The following is an 18,130-nucleotide window of genomic DNA, read 5'->3' as shown; positions in this document are numbered from 1 at the left end:
AGCTCCAGAGGATAGGATTCATCTGGACTCTGTGGGCATTTGCACTCATGTACACATACCCACAAGCAGATACACATACCTATACATAATTAAATTTTTAAAAATATTTTTTTAAACCTGGTGGTGGTGCATATCTTTAATTCCAGCTTTTAGGAGGCAGAGGCAGGCAGATCTCTGAGGTCAAGGCCAGCTTGGTCTACACTGAGAGTTCCAGGATAGCCAGAACTGTTACACAGAGAAATCCTGTCTCAAAAAGCAAAACAGAGAAAAACGTAATTTTATGTCCGTAATTCCAGAATAATCAAGTGTCTAGTGACTAGAACAGATTTCTCTGTGTTTATTAATGGTAATCCCAATGCTAATATACCACTGATACAAATTACAAATTACTTACTTTTCTACCAATGTTTGTACACATCCTTTCCAAGAAGGCATCTGTAGGGCAAGGTCTGCTATTGCTAAAGCCAGCTGAATGGGAAGAGAGATTAAATAAATAAATAGCCCAGATGAACAGAAACCATCGATGCTCACAGAAAGCAGAGACCATATTTCTTTTCAACAATAGGACAGAGAAGACTGGCATCCCTTCCCCTCCTTCCCCATGAATGTCTACCTATCCATTCATCTAGTTAGCCACAATTGCTTGGATTTAAAGATCAACCTTAGAAATTAAAGACAAAACCAAAAGAATCAACAAAATGCACTTGATAGAAAATATATCTTTCATTGTTATTTCTGAGACAGTAATTCATCTAGTTCAGACCACCCCCAAACCCACTGTGTAGCAGAGGCTGTCCTCAAACTCCTGATTCTCCTTTCTCCACCTCCCAAGAGCTGCTATTACAGGTTTAAACCACTATGCTCATCTTAAAAACTTCAAAAATAAAACATTAAAAATAAATTAAATGCCAGGTGGTGGTGGTGCACCCTTTGATCCTAGCACTCAGGAGGCAGAGGCAGGTGGATCTCTGTGAGTTCAAGGCCAGCTTGGTCTACAAAGCCAAGTTCCAGGATAGCCAATGCTACACAAAAAAAAAACCTGTCTCAAAAAACAAACAAACAACAAACCAAAAACAAACAACAAAAAAAACCACATCAAAATATATTTAAAAATATAGATATAGATTTCCTTAGACTATATTAATACTTACTTTTTTTTTAAACCCAAGACAGGGTTTCTCTGTGTAACAGCCCTGGCTGTCCTGGAACTATCTTTGTAGATCAGGCTAGCTGCCTCTGTCTCCCAAGCACTGGAATTATAGGTGTGTGCCACCACTGCCCAGCCAACACTTACTTTTATTTGGCAATACCACAGAACTTCATGGACAGCTAAATTATAGTTTTCCAAAAGACCAAAGCTACTGACAAAATGAGACCTGTGGCTATGTCCCTAAATAATGGATTGCCATTTCCCTTCTCCTTCCTGAGGCCTCATCCAAAAGCCCCCTCTTCAGGAACACTTCTATGTCAGGCAAAGAACATATGTATGTACTTTATTTTCTAATATATTTCCCTGGCTAAAGGGGAAAGCCAAAATGTCCATTGTTTTATTTGTAAGACTTACAGCCAATCCTTCCTGAAATGATTTTTAAAAATAATTAATAAAAAATAAAAAGTAACTACATAGACCTCTAACCCAAAACAGTACAGATTTTTTTTTAATCATCTGACATTTTTACAGTAGGAAAAACAGGCTAGAAAAAACAGACACTCACCTCCCCACTTCCAATATTTAATGTTTGAGCCTAATGAACTCAAAGATTAATACAAAAGATTAAATTTTTTACTCTGCTACAGTTGTATACAGTATATAGCAATAAAGTTAACAAATATTACCTTACACGGCCTATCAATAATAAGCAAACTGAATTGATGCATCCAAATGTTCCTACAAATTTCCTTAGTAAGTAAAGGATTTACCTGAGTCACAATGACAGGTGACAAGTCTTTCAAGTTCTGAATATGAGTTAGCAATGAGTCCCTTAAAGAAGCATGAGAGTCTGTGGGGAGCTCATAAAATGAGGTCTGAATCTTCATTTTCATGGTCTGGGCAGCAAAATAGCATGATTCCACATCCTGTCGGATCTGTAACAATTGATCAGAAATCTCCCAGGCATGAACCTGAAAGTAAATCAAAGATATCTTAAAGTATATTATTTTTATAAGTAATTTTTAAAGTCATATAATTTCAACACATATAGTTAGACTAAATATAATGGAAAAAAGATTTGACAAATTAACTTCAGTTTGTAGGGCCTTTTCAACAAAAGTATTTCCTAAGACTTTGTGATTTATTCTAGTAAGGCCTAATGGCCTAATCAACTGAATCAAAAGACAGAATCTGGAAGATTAGAATAATCAATTCTATACAGCAGTTATAAAGGAAAATGTACCAGAAATTTCTACTAAAACTAAAACATCACTCTAAAGCTTCTAACCCTATTTTTAAGTTGAATGTTTCTTCTCTTATTCAAATGTTTTGTTCACTCTGAGACCTGAGTGTGGAAAATTTTTAATATATCTATAAACAGAAAAATATATTCCATATTGGTCTCATTGGACATACTTTTTAAACTTTAGTACCTCATAAAACAACAGGAAACATACCTTGGTTCAAGTGAAATTTTCTGATATGCTTATAAAAAGACAGTTTGACAATGCTACTAAATAATTTTCAAAAAAAACAAACTTGTCTATAGAAATAATAAAAAAGAACAAAACAACAAATCTGGTCACTAATAGCTAGTCATAATAAGGAGTCCTATTTTAAGGAGAACTCTGGGAGAAAAAGCATGCAGTACACAGTAGACAGCTGACTAATGATTGACAAATTCTGATCCAATTATGCAAACTGCCTCTTCGTAACAGATAATACAACGGCAATAATACAATGAAAAAAAGGGACCAGTCTCAATTGTGAAACAGTGCCAATTTCAAAGACTTTGTTTGTTTGTTTGTTTGAGACAGGTGTATCCAAAGTTATGTAGTGGAGTATAACCTGATCAGCCTGTCCCTAGCTCCTGGGAATTGGAATTACAGGTATGCAACACCATGCCCAGTTTAAGTAGTGCTGGAGATTGAACCAGGGCCTTGTGTGTGCTAGGCAAGCATTCTACCAAATAACATCTCCAGTACCATATAAATCTTTCTAATCAATTCCTTCTTTTTTTTTTTTTTTTTCAAATTTTCCCTTCAATTTCTTCTCTTTTTCTCTCTTCCTTCTTTTTTCTCTCCCTTCTCTTCTCCTCCTCTTCTCTCTTCTAGCCTGGAACTCATCATCTTCCTCCTTCAGTGCTGGGATCACAGTCCCAAGTGCATGGCTTTTTAAACTGTGCATCACGTAAGTGAACATGATGGTCCCACGAAAAAGCAACTGGCAACAGAAAAAGGCTTCTGAACACACAAGGACCAAAAGTTAATTTGAAACCACACAACTGGTGAGCCCAAGGTGTTTGAGGGAGTCTTTGGGTGTGTTGGAGAAGACAGCCTCACCACATGCGGCCTTTGTTCTGAGCACAGTGTGCACACAGCACTAAGCACACCTTCCTGCCGCCCAGTGCCAAGGAGTGCTGCCCAGACACCTCAGCAAGAGGTCACATTATTCTGGCATGGATTGTGTTTTTTACTATACATACAAAGTTTTCTGCTCTTATAGAAACATTTGAGTTTAATTAAAGAAATCAAAGACAATTATTTTCAAAGAATCTTCTCACCATGTATTCTAAGAATTATCAGTGTAACTTTGGACAGTACTGTGTCACATTGCTTAATTTTTTTAAAAAATGCTGTTTGAAGCCAGGCAGTGGTGGCGCACGCCTTTAATCCCAGCACTTGGGAGGCACAGGCAGGTGGATCTCTGTGAGTTTGAGGCTAGCCTGGTCTACAGAGTGAGTTCCAGGACGGGCACCAGAGAAACCCTATCTCGAAAAACAAAACAAAACAAAAAACCTACTGTTTTGAGTTGCTGAGAAGTTTCATTTTAAAAGGCATTAAACATTAAATTAATTTTAGCTTGCGATTAGGACAGAATGTCAACATCTGCCATTTTATATTATATGCTTAACTGAAGAGAGGTCTCAGCATTAGGAATCGAAAACAAAATACTGATCAGTTCTGAAAACCACTAAAGGTGCTTTATGTCTTGCAATATCAAATGTGCAGCTAAGATCTTTTTTAAACATTTACTTGTATGTGTGTGTATGTGTAGGCATGTATACACATACACCTTCCTTCTATATGAAATGGCTGGACAGAAAATCACTGCCTATGATATTTGACACTATGTTATATGTAGTCAGACTCAAATGACTGAGTAATGGATTTGTAAGGATTTTTCTTTCCCATACTTTAAATAAAAGCAATACACTGTACCAGTGAAAACTTAGTAACACAGAAGAACTTTGGAGATAGCCTGCGAAGACATCCATGTCTTCCATTAGTGGATTAAGTGGTGGGTTTCTTCTCTAATACAGTGGTAAACTCTGTCTTTGCGATTCAATACAAGTTTAAAAAAAATGAAAAAATTTCTTCTTTTTAGTAATTGAGGATTTTTTGTTTTTCTTTTTTATTGAAACACCAGAAAAAAATGGATGATGATATGGTGAAAATATTAATAAAGAAAATGTTATTATAAATATTTTATATCTGGTCAAACTAAATTCTATTATAAAAGCCACAGACTGTTCCATGCAAGAATTCAGATAGTCCCCTGGGCCCTTCCTAAACAGTACTTTAAAAAACAAAATAGAAACAAATTTCAGATCAGAGAGAAGGCTCAATGGGTAGAAGCACTTACACCACAAATCTGATTGATGGCCTGAGTTTGGATCCCCAGAACCACATAAACTCCAGAGCGCCATGCATGTGTCTATAACCTTGTACTCCTGCTGCAAGATGGGGAGATGGAACCAGGAGGATCCCCTGGAAGCTCCAAGGCCAGATAGCCTATAGTACACAGCACAGTGGCAAATAGTTAGAAAGGCCCTGCCTCAAACAAGTTAAAAGGTGAGGACCCACAGCAGAGCCTGGGCTCTCGCCTCCACGAGTGCCATGGCAGACACAATTAAGCCCTCACACACAGACACACACGCACACATACACACAAAAATATTTTCTTTTAAAATGAGCCGAGCAGGCAAGATGGTTTACTGTTTGAAGGTGCCTGCTGGCAAGCTTGACAGAGTTCAATGTCCAGGATCCAAAATGACAGAGAACCATTCCCACAGGCTCTCCTGACCTCCAAATGGTGGTTCGACCCACACTCATCCCCATGTACATACATGCAAATTAATTAACCAACTTTCAAAAGCCAAGCTTCAGGTAACCAAATAATTAAAGTGAGGCTTCAACACTGTGAGTGGTCAAAAGAGCAAATGAAGATTCAAAGGAAGAGAAGTGGTTATGTAATATTCACTTTGTCTGACAGTCTACAGTCTAGCCATCCAAGAACGAGGATGAAAGTCAAGTGCATACAAAAATAAACTTAACTGGGAGTGTGGGGTGTGTGTGTGTGTGTGTGTGTGTGTGTGTGTGTGTGTGTGTGTGTGTGTTCAGGGTGTATATCAGAGATAGCACCCTTTTATTTCCTGTGCAAGAGCCTGGATTTGCTTCTCTACCCTGTAAATAAGTTAATAAGCTTAACTGGCCTCATATGTGCACTGGTACTATTAGTCTAAGGCTATTAAAAGTTAACATGAGCCAGGCGGTGGTGGCACACACCTTTGATCCCAGCACTCAGGAGGCAGAGCCAGGCGGATCTCTGTGAGTTCGAGGCCAGCCTGGTCTTCAGAGTGAGATCCAGGAAAGGCGCAAAGCTACACAGAGAAACCACCTCAAAAAAACAAAATAAATAAAAGAAAAAAAAAGTTAACATGAAATAAAGCAACTGAAAGTGGACTATTTTAATTCTACTACCCTCTATGGCTTGTCAATCCAAAATTTAGAACAGAAGAAAAATACAGATGTAATACAGAAGAACTTTAGGCAAAAACCAGGAGTGTAGCTCAGTGGTGAGTGTTCAACCCCCAGTGCCTTCCTGCCACCAAACAAAAAAGAGGGAAAAAAGAAAGAGAGGGGCCAGGGAGATGGCACTGTCAGTAAAGTGCAAACATGAGGACCTGAGTTCTATTGCCAGCATCAAGTTCAAAGCTGGTGTGGTGGCACATAGGGAAGCAGAGAGGGAAAGGATCCCTTCATACGAGTGTTTTAGCAACTAGAATTTTTAAATGCACAGTCATTGTAGACCATCATACAAAAAACAACGGATTAGCACTGACTGGCAATAGAGTACATTACCAAAAGTGAATGGGGAATGCCAGGTGGTAGTTGTGTACACCTTTAATCCAAGCACTTGAGAGACAGAGGCAGGAGGATCTGCATGAGTTCAAGGCCAGCCTGGTCTACAGAGTGAGTTCCAGGACCCAGGACAGAAAGGACTGTTACACAGAGAAACCCTGTGTTGAAAAAACAGACAAACAAATAAATGAATGGAGGAAAGAGAGCTGTAATTCAATGCTTTAAATGGTTAAAGATCAAATCTATTTCCCCTCCCTTTTAATATGGTCTGGCCTTAAGTAGTTTGTGTAACTGACAGAACAGTTAGGTCAGGGGCGGCTTCAGAATTTCTGCCAAATTTTTCAGCATTACTCTGAGAATCAAATGCCACATGGGAATTCTCGACTACTCTCCTGGTGGGGAAACTTGAAAAGGCCCTGAGACTACATGGAGAACAAGAGGGCCCGGCTAAGTCTAACTAGTGTTAGACTTAGTTAGCATGTGTCTGAAAACTTCCAAACTATTCCAATCACTAAATGGGTATCTCAGTGAGCATGAGCATAAGCCAAGGAGCCCTGTAAGAATTCCCAACCTACAAAATATGATACAATCAACTAGCTTTCATTTTAGGATAATGTGTTTCCCAGTGGTAGGTAACCAGACATTATGTGCCTCCAGATGAACTACAAAATGACAAAGAGATCAAATTTGTATCTCATCAGGCCTTGGCTTCCAGCTGCCAATCTGCAAGAGAACAGTTGTCCCTCTGTATCCTTGGATTGGTTCAGGGCCAATCTCTCTAGATGCCTATGTCTTTCATGAAATGGCACGGTATTTGCATATAACTATACACATTTTCCAATATGGTATTTTCTTTTTTTTTTTTTTTTTTTAAGATTTATTTTATTTATTATATAGTGTTCTTTCTGCAAGTTTGCCTGCAGGCCAGAAGAGGGCACCAGATCTCATTATAGATGGTTGTGAGCCACCATGTGGTTGCTGGGAATTGAACTCATGACCTCTGGAAGAGCAGTCAGTGCTCTTAACCTCTGAGCCATCTCTCCAGCCCCCAGTATTTTTTGTTTGTTTTTAGAATGAGTTTTGCTATGCTGCCCAGGCTGGCCTGGATTTCTTAACACTCTGAGCTTAGCCTCTTGAGTGCTTCCCATATACTTTAAAGTGTGGCTAAATTTAAAGAAGAAAGTTCTCTACAGGGTAACTGGAAGTATAGTCTAGTGGTACTTGCCTAGCATGCACTAGGCTTCAAGTTTGGTCCCCAGTACCCTAAACAAACAACAACAAAAAGCAAAAGACTAAAGGCAGGTGGATCTCTGAGTTCAAGGCCAACCTGGTCTACATACAGAGTGAGTGAGTACCAGGACAGCCAGGGCAACACAGAGAAACCCTGTCTCACCCTGCCCCCTTCCCCCCCTCAAAAAAAAACAAAACTGCAATGTCATGTGATATTTAATCTGATGTCAGAAAACTCAACTGTACCGTTCTTATATACTTTTTTTTTTATTATGTTTGGGTTTTTTGTCCCACCCCTAGCCCAGCTTTGTCAACCCTTTGAGTACAGCCATTTGGAGACTGTAAAACATGCATTCTCTGTAGACTCAACAAGGAACAAACCACACAGTCCTCACTGTGGCAAACATGATGGAGATTAGTGAAGGGTCATGGGAGCGACGTGGTTCTTGAAAAGCTTATAAACCTTGGAGTAGGATCTTAATTGTGTGGAAAAAAAGCTGTTCATGTATAGTAACACAATTAAAGTATTTTTTAATTTTAAAACAAATAAAAATAATTTGTTTGTAGAAGATTCTCATTTGCAACTTTGTTCCATTTTCAGAAACCTTAATTAACAAAAAAAAATTAAAAAACCAAAATATGCATTTTGGAAGTTGTATGTTTATCTGAGCAATAACTAAGATTTATTTCTTTTGTGGCTGCTGAGGTGTATTAACTTTGAAGACGATAATGTCTCCAACAATATAATTTTCTGCCTTCTTGTCTGTATTTTCCAGCAGCCTTGACTGCATTTTTAGAACCTTCCCCCCCCCCTTTTTTTTTTTTGTTAAAAGAACACTCATGACAAATTTTATTTTGGCTCTTTTGGATCCTTATCCTTATGTTCAGATTATTGAGATTTTTTTTAATATGCAAAAAAACAAACATCTCTCTAAATGAAACAGCTAAAAATTTGGCTCTTTACTGAACATAAGTGACATATTTGGCTTTAAAAACAAAACAAAAAGAAAGTAACTCCAATTAAGTTTAGTTACGCAAACTGTTTTTCTGCTAATTGCCTAATGTTCATGGACAGTCTACTTCCCTGGTACACGGTACACAACAGGCTTGATCATCAGTCCCATAGAAATACTTAAGTAAAACAGGAAAGATATTTGGGGTTACATAAAAATCACCCACATTTAACTAAACAAGTCCTATTAAAAAAGTCATCTGTGGGGCTGGAGAGATGGCTCAGAGGTTAAGAGCACCGACTGTTCTTTCAGAGGTCCTGAGTTCAATTCCCAGCATGCTGTGGGATGGTCTTTATGTCAAATAAAACACTGATTGGCCAGTGGCCAGGCAGGAAGTAGGTGGGACAAGGAGAGAGGAGAGTTCTGGGAAGCGGAAGGCTGAGAGAGAGAGAGACACCGCCAGCCGCCGCCATGACCAGCAGCATGTGAAGTCGCCGGCAGCCACGTGGCAAGGTATAGATTTATGGAAATGGATTAATTTAAGCTATAAGAACAGTTAGCAAGAAGCCTGCCACGGCCATACAGTTTGTAAGCAATATAAGTCTGTGTTTACTTGGTTGGGTCTGAGCGGCTGTGGGACTGGCGGGTGACAAAGATTTGTCCTGACTGTGGGCAAGGCAGGAAAACTCTAGCTACACCAGCACCCACATGGTGGCTCACAACCATCTGTAATGAGACCTGGCACCCTCTTCTGTATACATAATAAATAAATCAATCTTTAAAAAAAAAAAAAGTCATCTGTGTCAAAAGCACTAGTACCATGCTCATTCTGATCATATGCAAAACCTGGAGAAATAACTCAAAACTAGCATGCAGCCAGGTGCCCTGCCAGTCTGGTGTGAATGTCTAAAAAAGTATGACAGAAAATAAAGAATTCTGCCTTTTTTTTTTTTAAAGGAACTTCTCAGGAGACTGGAGGGCAGGGGGTGGGGGGTTTGCAAGAAATCCATCAGCCTGGTTGGTGGCAGCTGGCGAAGGGCTGTTCTGTCAAACTGACAGTACAGAGAATACACAGAAGATGAAGGAGCAGCCTGTGGTGTCGTCTCCCTACAGGTTTCCATGAGACAATCCTTGGATGTAACAAGTGGGGTGAAGGGGAACTTTGCTACCAACCACTTGACCATCAAATATGGAATTAAATATTCCCATTAAGACAGCAAAACAAAAGCCAGTCGCAAACATGGCTTTCATTTCCACTATTGACAGATTTCTTTTGCTCTTTAGTTCCTCTTCTTGTCTTTCTCTTTTTGTGATCGACCAGCTAATTCTGTTACAGGTTCCTTCTTTGCTAATTTTTGTCTTTCCACTTCTACCTTCAATCACTTGTCTGTGTCTACCCTGTAAACCTGGGTGCCCGTGGTGAGCAACGCAGAGCTAGAAACGGTGAGCAGCATGTCTGCAAACGTGGTACTCATTCACTGTCCACCCCTGCACTCCCACCCACCACGAGGGAAGCACTCAAGAGCCAGAGAAAGATCTGGAAGAGGCTTTGCAGGACTGACCCCAGGGACCACTCATAAACTGCCTTTTAAAGTCTTTGTCTTTCATTACTTCCGCCATAATGAATCCCTTTCCAAACTCTGTGTGAATCTTTCCTGCAGCCTGAGGAGCCTTCATGGCTTTCCTGATGGTCCATGCATGAACTTCATCTGGCCCTGCAGTGAGAAAGTATTCCAGTTGGCGTGCTGCAAACCCAGCCTTAGTGATCTTTGGCAAAGCACTGTGTATCCTGGTTTACTTTTCCACTTCCAGCTACTTGTGTCCCTCCTCAGCACTCAATTTTTGCAACTTGAGTTCCAAGGCCCCACTAAAAGGAATGACCATGGCAACTGGGTCATGACTGTCTTTAACTCTTTATCCTTTATCAATCTTTCTTTTCCTTTTCAATGTAGTCTTTTTTAGAAAAATTAACCAAGTAGACCATTAGTTTTGAAGTAAGAAATAAGTGTTTATTCAACACTTAAATCTCTCAGTCATTCCAAACATAATAGAAGTGAACATATTTCTTTTGATCTATAAACCCAGAATCTGACTTTGCGTATTATATCATATTCAGGCTTCAGGTTTTTGTTTTGTTATTTCCCTTAAGACAGGGTTTCTCTGTGTAGCTCTGGTTCTGGCTGTCCTGGAACTTGCTCTGCAGCCCAGGATGGCCTCGATCTCAAGAGATCGGCCTGCCATTGCCTCTGAGTGCTGGGATTAAAGGCGCAAGCCCCCACCACCCGGCTTGAGCTTCAGTTTCTTATCTCCTCCTCTCACAGCCATCTATAATGGGCCCAATCATTTATCCATCTTTCAGCAGAAGCTCTTCATATATTATTTCTACATCTCAAGTGGGATCTATGATTCATGATCTCATCATCTTCAAAAGCATATTAGATTAAACCCCATCACAGGCACTAATATGAGATAAAAAGGCATTCAACAAGCCCTTCCCGTTGTGAGCTCCTTTCATAGGCCAGCAATATCCACTACATTTAGAAAAGCAGGAATCTTCATTGGTTTGTGATACTGCAACCTTTCATCTGGCACAGGAATGCTACTCTCATTGTGGTAGATGGCACAGAGCAGGAAGTTTTCTGCTGAAGCTGACTATTGGTTAACATATTGAAAAAGGTAGACTTCCCAACACTGGCAATCCAACAACACCCACATTCGGTGAGGTTCCAAATCTTAACAATGACTGGGGGTGGTTTAATTCCATCTCCTCTCCTTCTCAGGGCATCATGTTGAGTGTGCACGATTGCGTGGGGTCCCAGGCTACAAAGACTGATGTCACTGGCAACTGGAGGTAAGAAGGAAAGTGGGCTGTTTTTTGCTTTTTTTTTTTTTTTTTTTGAGCCCAAGCTGGCCTTGAACTCGTGGAAATCCATCTGCCTTAGTCTCTCAAATATTGGGGTTAGGTGCACGAGCCACTGCATCCAGCTTATCTGTATTTCTGATTTAAAACCACTGCCTCTTTAAAAGTAGAGATTTAAAAAATAAGGAGAAAAGGGGCAGGAGAAATGGCTCAGTAGTTAAAAGCACTGACTGCTCTTCCAGAGGACCTGGGACTGATTCCTAGCACCCACATGGCAGCTCACAGCTGTCTGATGCCTTCAGGCCTCTGCAGGCACCAGGCACACATGTGATGCAGACACGCATGCAAGCAAAACACCCATACACATATAAACAAATAAGAATGAATGGAACCAAAACAAAACAAAAATTAAGGTGCCTTGGGAAAATTGTTAACTTGTGAATAGGAATGCAAATTGGCAAACATGAAAGGCAAAGAGATTTATTTTTCTAGAGCTTTTAATAATACTGGAATTTGTTTTGTTGTTGTTTGTTTTTAATATCATTTGGACACCAGGCATGGTGGGGCATGTCTATAATACTAGTGCCTGCGAGACTGAGGCAAGAGAATGCAACATTCATGATGGCCTGACAACTTAGTAAGACCTTGTGTCAAAATGTACTTTAAAAAGAGGAAGAGTAGATGACCTGAGATCACTCTCCAGAATTCATATTAAGACAAAAAGAACTGAGGAAAAAAAAAAAAAAAAACAGAACTGACCTTACAAAGTTGTTGTCTGGCTTCCATACCTGCATTGTGACACACACCTGCATTCACATTACACACACACACACAGTAATAAGGGCTGGACAGATGGCCCAGCAGTTAAGAGCATTGGCTGCTCTTCCAAAGGATCTGGATTCAGTACCTAGCACCTGCATGACAACTTTCAACCATCTGTGACTCCAGTTCCAGATCTGATACCTTTTTCTGGCCTCTGAGTATCAGGCACAGACATGGCATACATACATACATTCGAGAGAAACAAACATCTAAAATAAAAACAAATGCAATCTCTTTTTTAAAAAGGTAATTTTTAAAAAAGTCTTGGTGAGATGGACAGTGGTGGAGCACACAACTTTAATCCCAGCACTCCAAAGGCAGAGGCAGGCGGATCTCTGTGAGTTCAAGGCCATTCTGGTCTACAAAATAGATGCCAGGACAGCTAGGGATACACAGAGAAACCCTATCTCAAACACACACACACACACACACACACACACACACACACACACACACACACACACACACGGGGGCGGGGGGGGGGAGAAGAGAAGGAAAGAAAAAGAAAAAAGTCTTGGCGAATTTAAAAAGACTAAAATCACAGAGAGGTTGGTGGCTCATACCTGTAATCCCAGCAATGGATACCTGTAATCCCAGCAATGGATACCTGTAATCCCAGCAATGGAGCTGTAATCCCAGCAATGGAGAGGCTGAGACAAATGACTGCTGCAAGTTCAAGCCCAGACAGTGCTAGCTAGCAAAGCCTTGATTTGTTGGTTTAAAAAAACCTTTAGATCAAGAGCGAACTCTATTCAGTATGGTACTATGAATTCTAATCAGCACAATTAAGCAAGAAAAAGAATAAAAGTCATCGAAATTGGAAGAAAGATTAAAGTGACCTTTGCTCAAGGATGGCATGACCTAATGTCAGAAAAGTCCCAAAGTCCTTCATGTGCAGGACAAAGAGGAGACCCAGCTAGGGCTTAGCTTAGTTGGTAGAGTGCTTGTCTAACATGTATGAAAACCTGAATGTGGTCCTCAGTACTGGATAAACCATGTATGGTAGCACATGTCTAGAATCTCAGGAGCTCAAGGCCAGCCTGAACTACACAAGAATCAGCCTCAAAAGTCACCACCACCACCAAAGAGAGATGTGGAATAAACAGAAGAAAATCATCTTGGAGGCAAGCATGGCAGTATTTTCAGTTATCGGGAAGGCTAGAGTAGAAGGTCTGTTTAAGCCCAGGGGTTGGAGGTCAGCTACAATAAATTTAAAAACAAAAATAAAAAAATAAAGCAAAAAATCTATGACTGACCAAATTGGGGAAGTCTCTCTATATTAGAATCTACCATAATATTAATATTCAATGTCTTGAGAATGATGGATGGTTTCAAAGAATGTGCTTGTTCTTACAAGACATAATCACAATGTTTAAGGAGTGTAACAATAAGGTCTGGAGTTTTTCTCCCTAAGGGGCAGAGTGGAGAAAACAAACCAAAGATTGTAGGTTTCTTTTAGGGAAATAAAAGTGTTCTAAAAATCAATAGTGGTGATACAGGCACAACTCTATTAATACACTAAGACTGCTGCACTTTATGTAGATTACCTATGTGTGAATTTTACCAAACCTACTTTAAAAAAGGTAAAAGTAATTACGATACGTCTGAATATGTTAAGAGTAATAGAATGTCCTATGCCTTATGTTGTCACTGATTACTTAAAAGATATACAAAGTGAAAAACAAAAACATTGTATTATATATTCAAGACTGCACAGTATATAAAAGTAAATTATCTTTTCTTAGTTAAAAAAATTTAAACTTTCTCTATATGCAGAAAATGGATGAGACTTCAGGTCACAACTTCTACACAACTTAACTATGTTGATACACACACTATAAAAGCTTCAAAATTTTTCCAGATAGTCTATTTAAAAATGCTACTATGAGAGATGTGGATCCACCTCAGGGGTAGAGTGCTTGTAAACCCAAAGCCCTGAGTTCAGTACTCACCTTACCCCATCCCCAAAACTCTAACATAGGGCAATCAACTAAGCACAGACAAAGGCGGAAGTTAGGAAGGCCCTGGAAATGCAGTACAAAACCCTAGGCTTGATCTCAGCACCACATAAAGGAGGCGTGGTTCACACCTGCAATCCCAGAGGCAGAAGATTAGGAGTTCAAGGTCATCCTTAGTGCTACAGAGAATTTGAGACCACCCTGGACTACAAAAGACCCCGTCTCCCTCAAAATAAGAAGTGTCCTCCCTCCCCCCAAAAAAAGGAAGACGGAAAAAAAAAAAGAAAGAAAAGGAGGTTAGCAAACAATCATAATTACTGATGTTTTTCTTTTCTTTTAAAGAACCTCTCTCATTTGCTATGTGGCCAAGGATGACTCCACTTCCTGAATTTGGACATAATACACCAACACACCTGGTTTTTGAGGTACTGGGGATGTATCCAGAGGCTCATGCACACAAGAAAAACACCGACTGAGCTATATCCCAGCACCATAATTACTGATTTTACAATTAAAAACACAATTTTAAGCCGAGGAGTAGCAGAGCACGCCTTTAATCCCAGCACTCAGATGGCAGCAGCAGCAGCAGGGCAGCAAGGCAGAAACCGGTCTCAAAACCCAGTAATAATAATAATAATGATAATGTATACAATGTGAGCGTGACTCATTTGGTTACACACTAACAGAAAAGCTACCGCTAACACAGTAAGTTCTCTTACTTGTACCCTTGACTCTCACAGCTCAACTGTAACACTCTGTACTGGATTATTTTCTAAGAGGCCATGGCTGTCTTCAAAAACACAAACAACCTTAATTATCTCTGCATCTCCCTAAAGCATACAGAAATCCTTAGGTCACAACAAGCTTTGTATATACACATTACGTTGTGAAGTATGACCAAAAAAGGATATCATCTCTTTTACTTTTACACTTTTTTGGTTTTCGGGGCAGGGTTTCACTGGAGCTTGCTCTGTAGACCAGGCTGGCCTCGAACTCACAGAGATCCGCCTGCCTCTGCCTCCCAGTGCTGGGATTAAAGGCATGCACAACTACACATGGCTTCTATGATACTTCCTAGTTTTCCCAAACATGCAACACATGTTTTCCTAGGTATGTGAGACACTTAACTCCATTGAGAATAACTATCAAAACAGAATTTAAAACGTGTAAAGAGAAAAGGGGCAACCGAGCAAGCAAATCAGTTCTTTACAGATACAGAAAAGCCGGAAGATGAGAAACTCTTTTCAATCTGAGGTGTGCATGTGTGTTCCTGACTACAAGTGCAGCAGCGTTACGGTGTCCTGGGGAAGTCACAGGACGTCAGGTGGGTCTGCACCTTCCATGTTGACACAGACGTTCAATGATTACACAGCACACAGCTGTTTCCAGGTGTGTGTGGGTTCTGGGGCGTCCAGACACAGGTCCTCACTCATGCACAGCAAGCACTGCACCCACTGAGCTTTCTCCCCAGCCTCAGCAATACGTCCGCTCTCATCTGGAGAACTGCACGGGCTGTGCCAGAGGGGAACCTCAATTCTGTTTGATTTTTAGTGATGAGAAGCATGATGTCTTCTCTAGCTAAAATCTGAAAATTTAAATGTTTTGTTCCGTGTGCTGAGATGCACACCTGTAATTTCAACACCTGGGAGATACAGGCAGGAGGATCACCACTTCCAAAAAATAAATAAAGGGTTTCAAATTTTTTTCAGAGACAAACTTGAAAGAGGAAAAAGAGTGTCTTCTAAAGGGAGCTTACTTCAAAACATTTTCGGTATTTCTGAAATTTACTAAAAGCAGCAGTGTACTCCGATCCGGGCAACTAAAGCAAAGGGAAGAGCTGTGTCTCTTGGCACTCCGAGGACACAGCTCCGGGGGTAGAATGCTCGCCAAACAGGACTGCGACCCTGCGTTCCTACAGTATTACAGCAGTATTACTAACTAGGGTGGTGGTGCACACCTATCTACCCTAGCACGGTCTTAGCACTCAGGATAGACACAGAAGGAACAAATTCAAGGACATTCTTGGCTACAGAGAGAGTTTAAGGCCAGCCTGGGCTACATGAGACCCTCTGAGATGGTTATGCATTGTCAACTTGATGAGATTTAGAATCACCATGGAAACAAATCTCTGGGCATGCCTATAAGGAACTATCTAGAATAAGATAAATGAAGTGGGAAGACAAACCTAAATGTGAATGGTATCTACCATTCCACGGGCTGTGATCCTGGACTGTAAAAGTAAAAGAAAGCAAGCTAAACAGCAGTATTCACAGCTCTCTGCTTCCTGACTGTGGACACATCAGCTGCCCTCTGCTTCTGCTAGCCTACTGTTTCTGCCACGACAGCCTATGCTCCCTGGAACTGTAGCCAAAACAAAACCCTTCCTTCCTTAACTGCTCTGTTCAGGTCTTTTGTTATAGCAACAAGACAAATAACTAACATATCCTGTTTCAAAAAGGAAAAAAAGGGAAATCTTCATCTAATGTTCGTGTGATCTAGACGGAGGTTATAGCTTAGCACTGAAATGTCCCCAAGCTCACATGTTGAAGTCACAATCCATCAATGTTTAGGTTCTTCATTAGACCATGAAAGCTCTAAATTTCATCAATGGGTTTAATCCACAAATGAATTCATAACTTAATGTTGGGGCCATCAAGATGACTCAGTATGTAAAGGTGCTTACCCCCAAGCCTGACGACCTGAGTTTGATCCCCAAGACCAACATGGTGGAAACAGAAGTGACTCCTTTGACCTCTACACATATGGCAAACACGTGCCCTCACCTCACACCAAATAAATAAAATGTAATTTAAAACACATAACGGACTATTGGGAAATGACAAAGTTTTAGGAGGTGGTGCCTAGTTGAAGGAAGCAGGAGGACAAAGCGTGTAGACTTGAAGGTCTACGGAGTCCTAAGGTCCTGTCTTTGCTTCTTCCTGTTTCCCAGTGACTGACATGAGCAGCTTTGTCCCACAACTACTCCCTAGCATGGCACTCGGTCGCATCAATCTGAGGACCACAGAGCTCTATGACCATGCACTGAGAACTCTGAAATCATGAACCCAAATAAATCTGGACTCTTGGTCTATCTCAAGTATTTGTCACAGTGATGATATAAAACTGACTTAGGAAAAAGGGATTTCCTTTTTAATTAAACTATAGAGAGCAGCTATATACATTTCCCAGGACAGTTCTATAGGTAAATGACCTTAGAGAAAAAATTCCCAAATCCTGCCTCTTGGGAGGCAGAGGCAGGCGGAACTCTGAGTTTGAGGCCAGCCTGATCTATAGAGTGAGTTCCAGGACAGCCAGGGCAGCTCAGAGAAACTGTCTCTAAAGACAAACAAGCAAACAAACAAATAAAAAAAAAAAAAAAAAGCAGAGCAGAACCAAAAAGGAAAGAAGAGCTATTTTCTAATTCCAAACACCTTTTTACTTAATATTAAGACACAGAAAGTGTCTCCTTTAGTAGCCCGGGCTGATCTTAGGCGCTAGGTGCTGGGATTCCAGGTGTGACCACCATGCCCATTTAGCCTTTGAAGTTGCCTTGTGTACTGCTCAACTCGACCTCTCCTTCCTAATGTCTGTCCTTTGGAGTAAGACGAGTTACGAGAATCACCTGTAAAGTAACTAGGCAAAATGACAATCAAAAGCTACTAAATGCCAAGAGTGGCAGCGACTCCTATACTCCCAGTGCTGGGTAGACAGAAGTGGGAAAGAGAAACAAGACCTTAACGTCATGCTGAGCTACATCCATGAGACTGTATTTCAAAAAAATTAAAAAACTACTAAGTAAATCGTTAGTTTAAAAAATAAGCCTCCCTGGGCTATACAGAGGTTTAAATCTAGTCTAGACAATTTTGAAAGTCTGTCTCAAACTACAAAGAAAATATCTGGGTCCGGGCCGGTGGTGGCACACGCCTTTAATCCCAGAACTCGCAAGGCAGAGGCAGGTAGATCTCTGTGAGTTCGAGGGCGGCCTGGTCTACAGAGCTGAACAGGACAGCCAG

General features: G+C 40.5%; 1 protein-coding gene and 1 pseudogene across 5 annotated transcripts in view; both read right to left on the bottom strand.

The window, feature by feature from the left end:
• The window catches only part of Tnpo3 (transportin 3), an 83,725-nt gene that overhangs the window by 51,756 nt on the left and 13,839 nt on the right, over positions 1–18,130 (bottom strand). For 3 of the 4 annotated variants that reach the window (XM_006979397.4, XM_076566584.1, XM_015998056.3), the window contains 2 exons: positions 1,921–2,121; positions 395–468 (listed from right to left, as the gene is read on the bottom strand). In XM_006979397.4, coding sequence (XP_006979459.1) covers positions 395–468; positions 1,921–2,121 — 275 coding nt within the window. Of the gene's footprint in view, positions 1–394; positions 469–1,920; positions 2,122–4,795; positions 4,945–18,130 lie in introns of all 4 variants that reach the window. The other variant, XM_076566585.1, reaches the window with a different exon arrangement.
• LOC143272321 (obg-like ATPase 1) lies at positions 8,052–17,867 on the bottom strand (annotated as a pseudogene). The gene is made up of 3 exons (XR_013049787.1): positions 10,800–17,867; positions 10,052–10,647; positions 8,052–8,336 (listed from the first exon to the last, which is right to left on the bottom strand). The product of XR_013049787.1 is annotated as an obg-like ATPase 1 (transcript).

Source organism: Peromyscus maniculatus, chromosome 3, assembly GCF_049852395.1.
Source record: "Peromyscus maniculatus bairdii isolate BWxNUB_F1_BW_parent chromosome 3, HU_Pman_BW_mat_3.1, whole genome shotgun sequence".
In the NCBI taxonomy this organism is placed as follows: domain Eukaryota; kingdom Metazoa; phylum Chordata; class Mammalia; order Rodentia; family Cricetidae; genus Peromyscus; species Peromyscus maniculatus.
The sequence above is the reverse complement of the archived record's forward strand: the minus strand, read 5'-3'. Positions and strand labels throughout refer to the sequence as shown.